This window comes from Coregonus clupeaformis, unplaced genomic scaffold (assembly GCF_020615455.1).
Source record: "Coregonus clupeaformis isolate EN_2021a unplaced genomic scaffold, ASM2061545v1 scaf0028, whole genome shotgun sequence".
In the NCBI taxonomy this organism is placed as follows: Eukaryota; Metazoa; Chordata; class Actinopteri; order Salmoniformes; family Salmonidae; genus Coregonus; species Coregonus clupeaformis.
The window spans coordinates 893,166-911,059 of NW_025533483.1; the positions used below are offsets into that span (position 1 = coordinate 893,166).

At 46.6% G+C, this 17,894-nt stretch overlaps 1 protein-coding gene across 2 annotated transcripts in view; it reads right to left on the reverse strand.

Annotated features, from left to right (window-relative positions):
• slc9a7 (solute carrier family 9 member 7) overlaps positions 1 to 17,894 on the reverse strand; it is a 180,493-nt gene that overhangs the window by 136,382 nt on the left and 26,217 nt on the right. For both annotated transcript variants that reach the window (XM_041889517.1, XM_041889516.1), the window contains exons 4-9: positions 12,502 to 12,578; positions 12,310 to 12,422; positions 12,022 to 12,127; positions 8,245 to 8,386; positions 7,843 to 7,948; positions 207 to 295 (exon numbers count right to left, since the gene is read on the reverse strand). In XM_041889517.1, coding sequence (XP_041745451.1) covers positions 207 to 295; positions 7,843 to 7,948; positions 8,245 to 8,386; positions 12,022 to 12,127; positions 12,310 to 12,422; positions 12,502 to 12,578 — 633 coding nt within the window. The remainder of the gene's footprint in view (positions 1 to 206; positions 296 to 7,842; positions 7,949 to 8,244; positions 8,387 to 12,021; positions 12,128 to 12,309; positions 12,423 to 12,501; positions 12,579 to 17,894) is intronic.

Consider the following 17,894-nt stretch of genomic DNA (forward strand, 5'->3'; position numbering starts at 1 on the left):
GTCCTGCACTCGTGCTCCCGGATAGCACAACGTTTTTGCTCCAGGGACTGAGACATTTCTCACAATTGAACCATCTGGCCCCAGTGTAGGTGGCCCTTTACAGCTAGCATAACAACCAGGAGAGGATGGAGAGTTAGGGTGTAGTATGTAGGATTAGTTGTAAGGGTTAGGGCTGGAGTGTTAGGGTGTAGTATGTAGGGTGTTACCTGCTTGGTGCGCTTGGTGGACTCCTCAGACAGGTTGCTGTAGGTGTAGTGGGCCTGAGTGATCCCACAGAATAGCACCGCCACGACACCTGGGACAGAACACACAGAGATAGAAAGGTCTAAGCATAGCACACCTGAGGATACACAGTCTGCTTCCCAAATTGTCCCCTCTGGTCAAAAGTAGTGCACTATAAAGGGAATTGGGTGCCATTTGGGACACAAATTGCTTATTCCAGTTACTAATAAGCACCCATTAAGAAAATGACTAACAATTTAAATCTCCATGGATTGATGAGGAATTGAACAATTGTGTGGTTGAGAGGGATGAGGCAAAAGGAATTGCCAAATCGTCTGGCTGCACAACTGATTGGCAAACGTACTGCAAATTTAGAAATCATGTGACTAAACTAAACAAAAAGAAGAAGAAACTACACAATGAAACAAAGATAAATGACAAAGAATGATAGTAAAAAGCTTTGGAGCACCTTAAATGAAATTTTGGGCAAAAAGGCAAACTCAGCTCCATCATTCATTGAATCAGAAGGCTCATTCTGAAGTTTCTGATACTCTGTGTGTGTGCAACAGGAGTTTATTGCAATCTGATTGTATGAACGAGACCGGTTTTACGCATCACTTTATGGAAGGATATATGCGTGACTGTGGTCACTTGGGTTCACTGAACTCATTTACCAGGCCGAGGTATGGGACTTTTCTTGAGGAACCAGAAAACATTATGTGTGTGATCATTTATTTAGGAACCAACGCAAAAGTTGTTTTGAAGTTATTTCCAATGTTTTAAGGGTTTATATAAAGTGTATTTCCAAACTGAGTCCTTTGTATTGGTGTAGACTTGACGGACCGGACGGGACTCATTCCTTCATAAACAAAAAGGAGAAATCTATATTTTCTCTGCTGGCACAACCTACCTGGCACCCCTAACAAACAGTAACCTCAGGTCAACACCATTACATTAGGCATGACATGCCAGCAACAAACACTGCCACTACACATCCAAGTATAACTGGCCCCAGCGTAGTTGGTCCTTCACAGCTTGTAGGACCATCTGTGTATTTGTATTAATTATGGATCCCCATTAGTTCCTGCTAAGGCAGCAACTACTCTTCCTGGGGTCCAGAAAAATTCAGGCAGTTATTCAATTTTAAAAACAATACAACACATTCACAACACATTAAGTGTGTGCCCTGAGGCCTCTACTCTACTACCACATATCTACGATACAAAATCTATGTGTACGTGTGTGTGTAGTGTGGATGTAATCATGTGTTTGTATGCATGTGTCTATGTTTGTGTTGCTTCACAGACCCCGCTGTTCCATAAGGTGTATTTTTATCTGTTTTTTAAATCTAATTTTACTGTGTAGTACTGTGTGCCTCCCATAGTCTGTTCTGGACATGGGGACTGTGAAGAGACCTCTGGTGGCATGTCTTGTGGGGTATGCATGGGTGTCCGAGCTGTGTGCCAGTAGTTCAAACAGACAGCTCGGTGATTTCAACATGTCAATACCTCTCACAAATACAAGTAGTGATGAAGTCAATCTCTCCTCCACTTTGAGCCAGGAGAGATTGACATGCAAATTATTAATGTTAGTGCTCTGTGTACATCTAAAGGCCAGCCGTGCTGCCCTGTTCTGAGCCAATTGCAATTTTCCTGAGTCCCTCTTTGTGGCACCTGACCACTCGACTGAACAGTAGTCCAGGTGCGACAAAACTAGGGCCTGTAGGACCTGCCTTGTTGTTAAGAATGCAGAGCAGAGCTTCATTATGGACAGACTTTTCCCAATCTTAGCTACTGTTATATCAATGTTTTGAACATGACAGTTTACAATCCAGGGTTACTCCAAGCAGTTTAGTCAATTCAACTTGCTCAATTTCCACATTACTCATTACAATATTTAGTTGATGTTTAGGGTTTAGTGAATGATTTATCCCAAAAACAATGCTCTGAAACTAACTGCAGCTCATTCAAATTATGGAAGACAAGCATTGTAATTTTGAATTCCGTAAAGTTAGTGTGGAAGAGGTGATACAATTATAGTTGTCAATCAACAATGACAAACCACCGGGGTCTGACAACCTGGATGGAGAATTACTGAGGATAATAGCGGACGATATTGTCACTCCTATTTGCCACATCTTCAATTTAAGCCTACTAGAAAGTGTGCCCCCTCAGGCCTGGAGGGAAGCTAAAGTCATTCCACTACCTAAGAATAGTAAAGCCCCCTTTACTGGCTCAAATAGCCGACCAATCAGCCTGTTACCAACCCGTAGTAAACATTTTGAAAAAATTGTGTTTGACCTGATACAATGCTATTTTACAGTAAACAAATTGACAACAGACTTTCAGCATGCTTATAGGGAAGGACATTCAACAAGCACAGCACTTACACAAACGACATTATGGGAGCGGTTTTGTTATACTTCCGTGCGGCTTTTGACATTATCGATCATTGTCTGCTGCTGGAAAAACGTGTCATGGCTTTACACCCCCTGCTATATTGTGGATTGAGAGATACCTGTTTTACAGAACACAGATGGTGTTCTTTAATGGAAGCCTCTCCAACATAATCCAGGTAGAATCAGGAATTCCCCAGGGCAGCTGTCTAGGCCCATTACTTTTTCCATCTTTACTAATGACATGCCACTGGCTTTGAGTGTCAGTGTGTCTATGTATACGGATGACTCAACACTATACACGTCAGCTACTACAGCGACTGAAATCATTGCAACACTTAACAAAGAGCTGCAGTTAGTTTCAGAATGGGTGGTAAGGAATAAGTTAGTCCTGAATATTTCTAAACTAAACAACTAAAAGCATTGTATTTGGGACAAATCATTCACTAAACCCTAAACCTCAACTAAATATTGTAATGAATAATGTGGAAATTGAGCAAGTTGAGGAGACTAAATTGCATGTAGTAACCCTGGATTGTAAACTGTCATGGTCAAAACATATTGATGCAACAGTAGCTAGGATGGGGAGAAGTCTGTCTATAATAAAGCGATTCTCTGCATTCTTAACAGCACTATCAACAAGGCAGGTCCTACAGGCCCTAGTTTTGTCACACCTGGACTACTGTTCAGTCATGTGGTCAGGCGCCACAAAGAGGGACTCAGGAAAATTACAATTGAACAGGGCAGCATATCTGGCCCTTAAATGTACACAGAGCGCTAACATTAATAATATGCATGTCAATCTCTCCTGGCTCAAAGTGGAGGAGAGATTGACTTCATCACTACTTGTATTTGTGAGAGGTATTGACATGTTGAATGCACCGAGCTGTCTGTTTGAACTACTGGCACACAGCTCAGACACCCATGCATACCCCACAAGACATGCCACCAGAGGTCTCTTCACAGTCCCCAAGTCCAGAACAGACTATGGGAGGCGCACAGTACTACATAGAGCCATGACTACATGGAACTCTATTCCACATCAGGTAACTGATGCAAGCAGTAGAATCGGATCTAAAAAAAACAGATAAAATACATCTTATGGAACATCGGGGACTGAAGAGACACACACAGGTACAGACACATGATAAGACACCCACCTACACATGGACTTTGTATTGTAGATATGTGATAGTGGAGTAGTGGCCTGAGGGAACACACTAAATCTATTGGGTAAAGTGTTACGAAATGTAATGTAATGTAATATATTAAACTGTATATAACTGCCTTAATGTTTCTGGACCCCAGGAAGAGTAGCTGCTGCCTTGGCATCAGCTAAAGGGGATCCATAATAAACCCCAGGAAGAGTAGCTGCTGCCTTGGCAGGAACTAATGGGGATCCATAATAAACCCCAGGAAGAGTAGCTGCTGCCTTGGCAGGAACTAATGGGGATCCATAATAAACCCCAGGAAGAGTAGCTGCTGCCTTGGCAGGAATTAATGGGGATCCATAATAAACCCCAGGAAGAGTAGCTGCTGCCTTGGCAGGAACTAATGGGGATCCATAATAAACCCCAGGAAGAGTAGCTGCTGCCTTGGCAGGAACTAATGGGGATCCATAATAAAACCCCAGGAAGAGTAGCTGCTGCCTTGGCAGGAACTAATGGGGATCCATAATAAACCACAGGAAGAGTAGCTGCTGCCTTGGCAGGAACTAATGGGGATCCATAATAAACCCCAGGAAGAGTAGCTGCTGCCTTGGCAGGGAACTAATGGGGATCCATAATAAACCACAGGAAGAGTAGCTGCTGCCTTGGCAGGAACTAATGGGGATCCATAATAAACCCCAGGAAGAGTAGCTGCTGCCTTGGCAGGAACTAATGGGGATCCATGGTAAACCCCAGGAAGAGTAGCTGCTGCCTTGGCAGGAACTAATGGGGATCCATAATAAACCCCAGGAAGAGTAGCTGCTGCCTTGGCAGGAACTAATGGGGATCCATAATAAACCCCAGGAAGAGTAGCTGCTGCCTTGGCAGGAACTAATGGGGATCCATAATAAACCCCAGGAAGAGTAGCTGCTGCCAGTTTTATCTCCATCTCTTCATTCAAAGACTCCATCATGGACACTCTTACTGACAGTTGTGGCTGCTTCGCCTGATGTATTGTTGTCTCTACCTTCTTGCCCTTTGTGCTGTTGTCTGTGCCCAATAATGTTTTTACCATGTTTTGTGCTGTTACCATGTTGTGCTGCTGCCATGTGGTGTTGCTACCATGCTATGTTGTTGTCTTAGGTCTCTCTTTATGTAGTGTTCGGGTGTCTCTATTGTCGTGATGTGTGTTTTGTCCTAGATTTGTATTTTATTTTTTATTTTTAATCCCAGCCCCTGTCCCCGCAGGAGGCCTTTTGTGTTTTGGTAGGCCGTCAATGTAAATAAGAATGTGTTCTTAACTGACTCGCCTAGTTAAATAAAATAAAAATAAAAATGTATGCATATTCATTTGACATTTTAGTCACTTAGCAGACACTCTTATCCAGAGTAATTTACAGGAGCAATTACGGTTAAGTGCCTTGCTCAAGGGCATATCGCAGATTTTTCACCTAGTCTGCTCGGGATTCGAACCAGCGACTTTTCAGTTACTGGGCCAACGCTCTCAACTGCTAGGCTACCTGCCTCCCTATGCTGCATCTATAATCCTCTTATTGTTTTTGCTACAGTTGAAGTCGGAAGTTTACATACACCTTAGCCAAATACATTTAAACTCAGTTTTTCACAATTTCCGACATTTAATCCTAGTACAAATTCCCTGTCTTAGGTCAGTTAGGATCACCACTTTATTTTAAGAATGTGAAATGTCAGAATAATAGTATAGAGAATGATTTATTTCAGCTTTTATTTATTTCATCACATTCCCAGTGGCTCAGAAGTTTACATACACTCAATTAGTATTTGGTAGCATTGCCTTTAAAATTGTTTAACTTGGGTCAAACGTTTCGGGTAGCCTTCCACAAGCTTCCCACAATAAGTTGGGTGAATTTTGGCCCATTCCTCCTGACAGAGCTGGTGTAACTGAGTCAGGTTTGTAGGCCTCCTTGCTCGCACACGCTTTTTCAGTTCTGCCCACACATTTTCTATAGGATTGAGGTCAGGGCTTTGTGATGGCCACTCCAATACCTTGACTTTGTTGTCCTTAAGCCATTTTGCCACAACATTGGAAGTATGCTTGGGGTCATTGTCCATTTGGAAGACCCATTTGCGACCAAGCTTTAACTTCCTGACTGATGTCTTGAGATGTTGCTTCAATATATCCACATAATTTTCCTTCCTCATGATGCCATCAATTTTGTGAAGTGCACCAGTCCCACCTGCAGCAAAGCACCCCCACAGCATGATGCTGCCACCCCCGTGCTTCACGGTTGGGATGGTGTTCTTCGGCTTGCAAGCAACCCCTTTTTCCTCCAAACATAACGATGGTCATTATGGCCAAACAGTTAAATTTTTGTTTCATCAGACCAGAGGACATTTCTCCAAAAAGTACGATCTTTGTCCCCATGTGCAGTTGCAAATCGTAGTCTGGCTTTTTTATGGTGGTTTTGGAGCAGTGGCTTCTTCCTTGCTGAGCGGCCTTTCAGGTTATGTCGATATAGGACTCGTTTTACTGTGGATATAGATACTTTTGTACCTGTTTCCTCCAGAATCTTCACAAGGTCCTTTGCTGTTGTTCTGGGATTGATTTGCACTTTTCGCACCAAAGTACGATCATCTCTAGTAGACAGAACGCGTCTCCTTCCTGAGCGGTATGACGGCTGCGTGGTCCCATGGTGTTTATACTTGCGTACTATTGTTTGTACAGATGAACGCGGTACCTTCAGGCGTTTGGAAATTGCTCCCAAGGATGAACCAGACTTGTGGAGGTCTACACATTTTTTTCTGAGGTCTTGGCTGATTTCTTTTGATTTTCCCATGATGTCAAGTAAAGAGGCAATGAGGTTGAAGGTAGGCCTTGAAATAAATCCACAGGTACACCTCCAATTGACTCAAATTATGTCAATTAGCCTATCAGAAGCTTCTAAAGCTATCATTTCCTGGAATTTTCCAAGCTGTTTAAAGGCACAGTCAACTTAGTGTATGTAAACTTCTGACCCACTGGAATTGTGATACAGTGAATTATAAGTGAAATAATCTGTCTGTAAACAATTGTTGGAAAAATTACCTGTGTCAAGTAGATGTCCTAACCGACTTGCCAAAACTATAGTTGTTAATGGTTGTTAACAAGCAATGTGTGGAGTGTTTGAAAAACGAGTTTTAATGACTCCAACCTAAGTGTATGTAAACTTCCCACTTCAACTGTATGTGATCTGCTCTTTCTTTAGCAAAATCTGTAAAACATTGACTGCAGCCAGTGTGCTAACTTTATATTACAGTCTGCATCCCAAACAGCACCCTATTCCCTACATAGTGCACTACTTTAGACCAGAGAATGGCACCCTATTCCCTATATAGTCCACTACTTTAGACCAGAGAATGGCACCCTATTCCCTATATAGTGCACTACTTTAGACCAGAGAATGGCACCCTATTCCCTATATAGTGCACTACTTTAGACCAGAGAATGGCACCCTATTCCCTATATAGTGCACTACTTTAGACCAGAGAATGGCACCCTATTCCCTATATAGTGCACTACTTTAGACCAGAGAATGGCACCCTATTCCCTATATAGTGCACTACTTTAGACCAGAGAATGGCACCCTATTCCCTATATAGTGCACTACTTTAGACCAGAGAATGGCACCCTATTCCCTATATAGTGCACTACTTTAGACCAGAGAATGGCACCCTATTCCCTATATAGTGCACTACTTTAGACCAGAGAATGGCACCCTATTCCCTATATAGTGCACTACTTTAGACCAGAGAATGGCACCCTATTCCCTATGTAGTGCACTACTTTAGACCAGAGAATGGCACCCTATTCCCTATATAGTGCACTACTTTAGACCAGAGAATGGCACCCTATTCCCTACATAGTGCACTACTTTAGACCAGAGAATGGCACCCTATTCCCTATATAGTGCACTACTTTAGACCAGAGAATGGCACCCTATTCCCTATATAGTGCACTACTTTAGACCAGAGCCTTATGCACTTTATAGGGAATGGGGTGCCATTTGGGACGCATACAGAGCAGCTAGCCCCTCTTGACCCTTCCACCCCGGTCCTGACCTGTGAACCCGCAGGCCTCGGCCAATAGGAAGGTGCTCCAGGACATGAGGAAGAAGAGGGCTGTCTCCAGCAGGGGGAAACAGTGCAGCTTGGTGAACTTCGTCACGTAGAGGCAGAGGAGTTAGAGAAGCAGAACAGTGGACACTGCCAGTACAGTGTTGCCAGTGTACTAAACACGCTGTTAATAAAGCGGTGGTAATCTTTCAGGATATGAGGGCAGTGACCTCTTCAGACTAGCTATTCCTTAAAACATGACTCTTTCCTCCCAACATAATAAACAAGATGGCAGCACATTTTGACTACCCTTTTTAAGTGATTTTAGTTACTAGATCTAGTAAAGAACCAAATATTTGATATTTCTTGACAGCTATGTTCTGTAGCGATGTTTCAGTAAAAGGATATGAGTGCAGTGAACACTCCAGTGATGGCTCCCATGGCGAAGGATCCACTGAAGATGCCCAGGAAAACACCCACTGACTTGAAGAAGGCCGTGGCATCGAAGGTGTGCGTGTTGGATCCAGCAGGCTGGTAAGCTACAATAGACCTGGAACAAAAACACAGGACACAGAACTTGAAGCAAACATTAACACTTTCATCCATCATACAAATATCCTTCGTTTCACAGGAGCAATACGTTTCACAGGAGCAATACGTTTCACAGGAGCAATACGTTTCACAGGAGCAATACGTTTCACAGGAGCAATACGTTTCACAGGAACAATACGTTTCACAGGAACAATACGTTTCACAGGAGCAATACGTTTCACAGGAGCAATACGTTTCACAGGCGGCAGGTAGCCTAGCGGTGTTGGGGCAGTAAGCGAAATGTCGCCGGCAAGGTGAAAGATCTGTCGATATGCCCTTGAGCAAGGCACTTAACCCTAATTTGCTCCAGAGGCGGCATACTACACTGAACAAAAACATAAACGTAACATGTAAAGTGTTGGTCCCATGTTTCATGAGCTGAAATAAAAAAAAATAAGATCCATGCGCACAAAAAGCTTATTTCTCTCAAATTTTGTGCACAAATTTGTTTACATCCCTGTTAGTGAACATTTCTCCTTTGCCAAGATAATCCATCCACCTGACAGGTGTGGCATATCAAGAAGCTGATTAAACAGCATGATCATTACACAGGTGCACCTTGTGCTGGGGACAATAAAAGGCCACTTTAAAATGTGCAGTTTTGTCACACAACACAATGCCACAGATGTAATAAAGCCCTTTTGTGGGGAAAAACGTATTCTGACTGGCTACCCAGTGGGTGGGCCTCTGCCCAGTCTACACCACACTGGGCCTCTCCAGCTACACCACATCCAGCTACACCACATCCAGCTACACCACACTGGGCATCTCCAGCTACACCACACTGGGCCTCTCCAGCTACACCACATCCAGCTACACCACACTGGGCATCTCCAGCTACACCACACTGGGCCTCTCCAGCTACACCACATCCAGCTACACCACATCCAGCTACACCACACTGGGCATCTCCAGCTACACCACACTGGGCCTCTCCAGCTACACCACATCCAGCTACACCACATCCAGCTACACCACACTGGGCCTCTCCAGCTACACCACAATGGGCCTCTCCAGTAACTGATAGCAGTTGTCAGTATGGGTCAATAGAGCACCAGGTCTGTCTCCGCTCCAGAAAGAGGAGGAGGGGGAAAGAGGAGGGGGGAAAGAGGAGGAGGGGGGAAAGAGGAGGGGGAGGGGGAGGAGAAAGAGGGGGGAGGACAAAGAGGAGGGGGGAAGAGGAGGGGGAGGGGGAGGAGAAAGGGGGGAGGGAGGAGGAGGAGGACAAAGAGGAGGGGGAAAGAGGAGGGCGGGAAAGAGGAGGAGGAGAAAGAGGAGGGGGAAAGAGGAGGGGGGGAGGAGAAAGAGGAGGGGAGGAGAAAGAGGGGGGAGGAGGAGGAGGACAAAGAGGAGGGGGGAAAGAGGAGGGGGAAAGAGGAAGAGGAGAAAGAAGAGGGGGGGAAAGAGGAGGGGGGGAGGAGAAAGAGGAGGGGGGAAAGAGGAGGGGGGAAAGAGGAAGAGGAGAAAGAGGAGGGGGGTAAGAGGAGGGGGGGAAATAGGAGGGAGGGGGAGGAGAAAGAGGGGGGAGAGGGAGGAGAAAGGGGGGAGGGGGGAGGACAAAGAGGGGGGAGGAGGAGGAGGACAAAGAGGAGGGGGGGAAATAGGAGGGGGGAAAGAGGAGGGGGGAAAGAGGAGGAGGGGGAGGAGAAAGAGGGGGGGAGGAGAAGGGGGAGGAGGAGGACAAAGAGGAGGGGGGAAAGAGGAGGGGGAAAGAGGAGAGGGAGGGGGAGGAGAAAGAGGGGGGAGGAGGACAAAGAGGAGGGGGAAAGAGGAGGTGGGGAAAGAGGAGGGGGGAAAGAGGAGGGGAGGGATGGAGAAAGAGGAGGGGGAAAGAGGAGGGGGAAAGAGGAGGGGGGAAAGAGGAGGAGGGAAAGAGGAGGGGGGAAAGAGGAGGAGGGGAAAGAGGAGGGGGGAGGACAAAGAGGAGGGGGAAAGAGGAGGAGGGGAAAGAGGAGGGGGAAAGAGGAGGGGGAAAGAGGAGGAGGGGAAAGAGGAGGGGGAAAGAGGAAGAGAAAGAGGAGGAGGGGAAAGAGGAGGAGGAAAGAGGAGAAAGAGGAAGAGGGGAAAGAGGAAGAGAAAGAGGAGGAGGGGGAAAGAGGAGGAGGAGAAAGAGGAGGAGGGGGAAGAGGAAGAGAAAGAGGAGGAGGGAAAGAGGAGGAGGGGGAAGAGGAGGGGGAGGGGGAGGAGAAAGGGGGGGAGGAGGAGGAGGAGGACAAAGAGGAGGGGGAAAGAGGAGGGCGGGAAAGAGGAGGAGGAGAAAGAGGAGGGGGGGAAAGAGGAGGGGGGAGGAGAAAGAGGAGGGGGAGGAGAAAGAGGGGGGGAGGAGGAGGAGGACAAAGAGGAGGGGGGAAAGAGGAGGGGGGGAAAGAGGAAGAGGAGAAAGAAGAGGGGGGAAAGAGGAGGGGGGAGGAGAAAGAGGAGGGGGGAAAGAGGAGGGGGGAAAGAGGAAGAGGAGAAAGAGGAGGGGGGTAAGAGGAGGGGAAATAGGAGAGGGGGAGGAGAAAGAGGGGGGAGGGGGAGGAGAAAGGGGGGAGGGGGAGGACAAAGAGGGGGGGAGGAGGAGGAGGACAAAGAGGAGGGGGGGGAAATAGGAGGGGGGAAAGAGGAGGGGGGGAAAGAGGAGGGGAGGGGGAGGAGAAAGAGGGGGGAGAAGGGGGGGAGGAGGAGGACAAAGAGGAGGGGGGAAAGAGGAGGGGGAAAGAGGAGAGGGAGGGGGAGGAGAAAGAGGGGGGAGGAGGACAAAGAGGAGGGGGGAAAGAGGAGGGGGAGGGGATGGAGAAAGAGGAGGGGGGGAAAGAGGAGGGGGGAAAGAGGAGGGGGGAAAGAGGAGGAGGGGAAAGAGGAGGGGGGAAAGAGGAGGAGGGGAAAGAGGAGGGGGGGAGGACAAAGAGGAGGGGGGAAAGAGGAGGAGGGGAAAGAGGAGGGGGGAAAGAGGAGGGGGGAAAGAGGAGGAGGGGAAAGAGGAGGGGGGAAAGAGGAGGGGGGAAAGAGGAGGAGGGGAAAGAGGAGGAGGGGAAAGAGGAGAAAGAGGAAGAGGGGAAAGAGGAAGAGAAAGAGGAAGAGGGGAAAGAGGAGGAGGAGAAAGAGGAGGAGGGGGAAGAGGAAGAGAAAGAGGAGGAGGGGAAAGAGGAGGAGGGGAAAGAGGAGAAAGAGGAGGAGGGAAAGAGGAAGAGAAAGAGGAGGAGGGGAAAGAGGAGAAAGAGGAAGAGGGGAAAGAGGAAGAGAAAGAGGAAGAGGGGAAAGAGGAGGAGGAGAAAGAGGAGGAGGAGGAGAAAGAGGAGGAGGGGAAAGAGGAGGAGGAGAACGAGGAGGAGGAGAAAGAGGAGGAGGGGAAAGAGGAGGAGGAGAAAGAGGAGGAGGAGAAAGAGGAGGAGGGGAAAGAGGAAGAGAAAGAGGAGGAGGAGAAAGAGGAGGAGGGGGAAGAGGAAGAGAAAGAGGAGGAGGAGAAAGAGGAGGGGAAAGAGGAGGAGGGGAAGAGGAGGAGGGGCAAGAGGAGGGAAAGAGGAGAGAACAGCAATAAACCAGAAACAGAGAAACCCTCTGACACACAGAGAGAGAGCGTTGGGAGGAGAGAGGAGGAAAACAGTAACTTACGAGGAGAGGACGATGGCCACCGCGTCGTTCATGACACTCTCTCCAAACAGCAGGGCATGAAGATCCACATCTGCATGGAGCTCATTGAAGATGGCCAGCACCGTCACTGAAATACACACACACAACGTGTTGCTTGCTAGAATGTATGTACCATGACCATCCTTGTAGTGAATTAGGAGGGATGATATTTGAAATGGCTCCAGAGGTTTGCTACTGCTCATAAGGCCTGTAGAGAGAGCCCTCCACTGGGCTGAGGTGGCGATGATGTTGCTGAATGGCAGTACCTACCTGGGTCAGTGGCAGAGACGATGGCCCCGAAGAAAAGACAGTCTGTGTAGTAGAACTTGTTAGTCAGCTGCCCAACGAACTGCATCAGCTTCACCACTCCATACATCAGGTTTCTGAGGAGAGGAGAGGAGAGGATTACAAGAGTTCCATACCAGACGTGATCTAATCGATCCCACCAATACACTGACTCACCCGATGACGAAGCAGGAGATGGCTGTTCCCAGGAAGGCGTAGGTTATGATGGAGCCCAGGTTCCTGAAGAAATGTCTCTGGAAAGACAGAAGGAATATTATAATCGCTAGGCTATATCATAGAATGTATAGAGGTCAGTGTGTGATCTACAGTGGGGAAAAAAAGTATTTAGTCAGCCACCAATTGTGCAAGTTCTCCCACTTAAAAAGATGAGAGAGGCCTGTAATTTTCATCATAGGTACACGTCAACTATGACAGACAAAATGAGAAAAAAAAATCCAGAAAATCACATTGTAGGATTTTTAATGAATTTATTTGCAAAATTATGGTGGAAAATAAGTATTTCGTCAATAACAAAAGTTTCTCAATACTTTGTTATATACCCTTGGCAATGACACAGGTCAAACGTTTTCTGTAAGTCTTCACAAGGTTTTCACACACTGTTGCTGGTATTTTGGCCCATTCCTCCATGCAGATCTCCTCTAGAGCAGTGATGTTTTGGGGCTGTCGCTGGGCAACACGGACTTTCAACTCCCTCCAAAGATTTTCTATGGGGTTGAGATCTGGAGACTGGCTAGGCCACTCCAGGATCTTGAAATGCTTCTTACGAAGCCACTCCTTCGTTGCCCGGGCGGTGTGTTTGGGATCATTGTCATGCTGAAAGACCCAGCCACGTTTCATCTTCAATGCCCTTGCTGATGGAAGGAGGTTTTCACTCAAAATCTCACGATACATGGCCCCATTCATTCTTTCCTTTACACGGATCAGTCATCCTGGTCCCTTTGCAGAAAAAACAGCCCCAAAGCATGATGTTTCCACCCCCATGCTTCACAGTAGGTATGGTGTTCTTTGGATGCAACTCAGCATTCTTTGTCCTCCAAACACGACGAGTTGAGTTTTTACCAAAAAGTTCTATTTTGGTTTCATCTGACCATATGACATTCTCCCAATCCTCTTCTGGATCATCCAAATGCACTCTAGCAAACTTCAGACGGGCCTGGACATGTACTGGCTTAAGCAGGGGGACACGTCTGGCACTGCAGGATTTGAGTCCCTGGCGGCGTAGTGTGTTACTGATGGTAGGCTTTGTTACTTTGGTCCCAGCTCTCTGCAGGTCATTCACTATGTCCCCCCGTGTGGTTCTGGGATTTTTGCTCACCGTTCTTGTGATCATTTTGACCCCACAGGGTGAGATCTTGCGTGGAGCCCCAGATCGAGGGAGATTATCAGTGGTCTTGTATGTCTTCCATTTCCTAATAATTGCTCCCACAGTTGATTTCTTCAAACCAAGCTGCTTACCTATTGCAGATTCAGTCTTCCCAGCCTGGTGCAGGTCTACAATTTTGTTTCTGGTGTCCTTTGACAGCTCTTTGGTCTTGGCCATAGTGGAGTTTGGAGTGTGACTGTTTGAGGTTGTGGACAGGTGTCTTTTATACTGATAGCAAGTTCAAACAGGTGCCATTAATACAGGTAACGAGTGGAGGACAGAGGAGCCAGAAATCTTGCTTGTTTGTAGGTGACCAAATACTTATTTTCCACCATACTTGGCAAATAAATTCATAAAAAAATCATACAATGTGATTTTCTGGATTTTTTTTTCTCAATTTGTCTGTCATAGTTGACGTGTACCTATGATGAAAATGACAGGCCTCTCTCATCTTTTTAAGTGGGAGAACTTGCACAATTAGTGGCTGACTAAATACTTTTTTTCCCCCACTGTACATGGTCATTAAATAAACATGTATTTCTGTGCCATTGTCATAATACAGGATATGTCAGGCCTTGGTGTGCAGGGAGTGTGTTGCCTGTCATCTCCCCTCACAAGAGAGCAACTTGCAGTAAGCCTATGAAGTCTCTTCTGGGACCCTTCCAGCCATTGGTGCCCTGGTCACTCCCTCTACAACACCATGGGAGTGGACTGGCAGGGGAACACAGTCTGACAGCGGCTAACCTTTTAGCTAGGTACAGTTCTATGGCAATGAATCCTTCAGAACTAACCTGCTAACTAAGGGCTAACTCCATTTACCCTGAATGAAATGTCTGAGAGCATACTGTGTCCATAATATGAAAAATGTACTCACTAACTGTAAGTCGCTCTGGATAAGAGCGTCTGGTAAATGACAAATGTAAAATGTAAAAATAATAAGTATATAGGTTGTAGGTTGAGAGCTTTTGTGAAGGAGCACAGTTAGAAAAATATGGCATATAGAAGCAAACCAGATGGACATCATGAAAATGATCGGAGGAAGTTCAGGAGTAAAAACAAACAAAATATAATTATTGTAGAATTTGACTGTGTCCATAAAATGTATATAGTATGTATAAGCTGGAAGTAGAGGCCTAAGCATTGTTGTTCACTAGTTTACTCCAATATATATATTTATTAATTTTTTTGAGAGAAAAAAAAAACACGGGGGATTGGAAGTGATGCAGACAATTACATTGATGGAAGTTACAATCTATCTGAAATATTAAAGCTGATCTACCCCCTAAAAAAAAGTCATAGACATATAATCCATAGCAGTTCCCATTCAAGTAAAGACTGGCAGCTATTGAGTTTAACAGGGTTAGAGGTTCCAAAACCCTTCTATGGAATATATGTCTATGTCCACAATGCTTCTATTTCACAGATCTACCTCCATCACCCCTTACCCCTATACATATCTACCTCCATCACCCCTTACCCCTATACATATCTACCTCCATCACTCCAGTATCCCTGTCCCCTTACCCCTATACATATCTACCTCCATCACTCCAGTATCCCTGTCCCCTTACCCCTATACATATCTACCTCCATCACTCCAGTATCCCTGTCCCCTTACCCCTATACATATCTACCTCCATCACTCCAGTATCCCTGTCCCCTTACCCCTATACAGATCTACCTCCATCACCCCTAACCCCTATACATATCTACCTCCATCACCCCTTACCCCTATACATATCTACCTCCATCACCCCTTACCCCTATACATATCTACCTCCATCACCCCTTACCCCTATACATATCTACCTCCATCACCCCTTACCCCTATACATATCTACCTCCATCACCCCTTACCCCTATACATATCTACCTCCATCACCCCTTACCCCTATACATATCTACCTCCATCACCCCTGTCCCCTTACCCCTACACATATCTACCTCCATCACCCCTTACCCTTATACATATCTACCTCCATCACCCCTTACCCCTATACATATCTACCTCCATCACCCCTTACCCCATTACATATCTACCTCCATCACCCCCTTACCCCTATACATATCTACCTCCATCACCCCCTTACCCCTATACATATCTACCTCCATCACCCCCTTACCCCTATGCATATCTACCTCCATCACCCCTTACCCCCTATACATATCTACCTCCATCACCCCTTACCCCTATACATATCTACCTCCATCACCCCCTTACCCCTATACATATCTACCTCCATCACCCCTTACCCCTATACATATCTACCTCCATCACCCCTTACCCCTATACATATCTACCTCCATCACCCCTTACCCCTATACATATCTACCTCCATCACCCCTGTCCCCTTACCCCTACACATATCTACCTCCATCACCCCTGTCCCCTTACCCCTACACATATCTACCTCCATCACCCCTTACCCCTATACATATCTACCTCCATCACCCCTTACCCCCTATACATATCTACCTCCATCACCCCTTACCCCTATACATATCTACCTCCATCACCCCTTACCCCTATACATATCTACCTCCATCACCCCTTACCCCTATGCATATCTACCTCCATCACCCCTTACCCCTATACATATCTACCTCCATCACCCCTTACCCCTATACATATCTACCTCCATCACCCCTTACCCCTATACATATCTACCTCCATCACCCCTTACCCCTATACATATCTACATCCATCACCCCTTACCCCTATGCATATCTACCTCCATCACTCCAGATTCATTGACTACAGCTCAGCATTCAACACCATGGTGCCCTCAAAGGTCATCACTAAGCTAAGGACCCTGGGACTAAACACCTCCCTCTACAACTGGATCCTGGACTTCCTGACGGGCCGCCCCCAGGTGGTAAGGGTAGGTAACAACACATCTGCCACACTGATCCTCAACATGGGGGGCCCTCAGGGGTGCATGCTCAGTCCCCTCCTGTACTCCCTGTTCACCCATGACTGCATGGCCAGGCACGACTCCGACACCATCATTACGTTTTCCAATGACACAACAATGATGAGACAGCCTATAGGAAGGTCAGAGACCTGGCCGTGTGGTGCCAGGATAACAACCTCTCCCTCAACGTGATCAAGATAAAGGAAATGATTGTGGACTGCAGGAAAAGGAGGACCGAGCACGCCCCCGTTCTCATCGACGGGGCTGTAGTGGAGCAGGTTGAGAGCTTCAAGTTCCTTGGTGTCCACATCACCAACAAACTATCATGGTCCAAACACACCAAGACAGACGTGAAGAGGGCCTATTCCCCCTCAGGAGACTGAAAAGATTTTGCATGGGTCCCCAGATCTTCCAAAACTTCTACAGCTGCACCATCGAGAGCATCCTGACTGGTTGCATCACCGCCTGGTATAGCAACTGCTCGGCCTTCGACCGCAAGGCACTACAGAGGGTAGCGCGAACGGCCCAGTACATCACTGGGGCTAAGCTTCCTGCCATCCAGGACCTCTATACCAGGCGGTGTCAGAGGAAGGCCCTAACAATTGTCAAAGACTCCAGCCACCCTAGTCATAGACTGTTCTCTCTGCTCCCGCACGGCATCCGATACCAGAGCGCCAAGTCTAGGTCCAAAAGGCTCCTTAACAGCTTCTACCCCCAAGCCATAAGACTCCTCCTGAACAGCTAATCACATGGCTACCCGGACTATTTGCATTGTCCCCCCCCCACCCCCTCTTTTTAAGCTGCTGCTACTCTGTTAATTATTTATGCATAGTCACTTTAACTCTACCCACATGTACATATTACCTGGACTAACCTGTACCCCCGCACATTGACTCTGTACCGGTACTCCCTGTATATACAGTGAGGGAAAAAAGTATTTGATCCCCTGCTGATTTTGTAAGTTTTGCCACAGACAAAGAAATGATCAGTCTGTAATTTTAATGGTAGGTTTATTTGAACAGTGAGAGACAGAATAACAACAACAAAAATCCAGAAAAACGCATGTCAAAAATGTTATACATTGATTTGCATTTTAATGAGGGAAATAAGTATTTGACCCCCTCTCAATCGGAAAGATTTCTGGCTCCCAGGTGTCTTTTATACAGGTAACGAGCTGAGATTAGGAGCACACTCCCAGCTTGTTACCTGTATAAAAGACACCTGTTCACAGAAGCAATCAATCAATCAGATTCCAAACTCTCCACCATGGC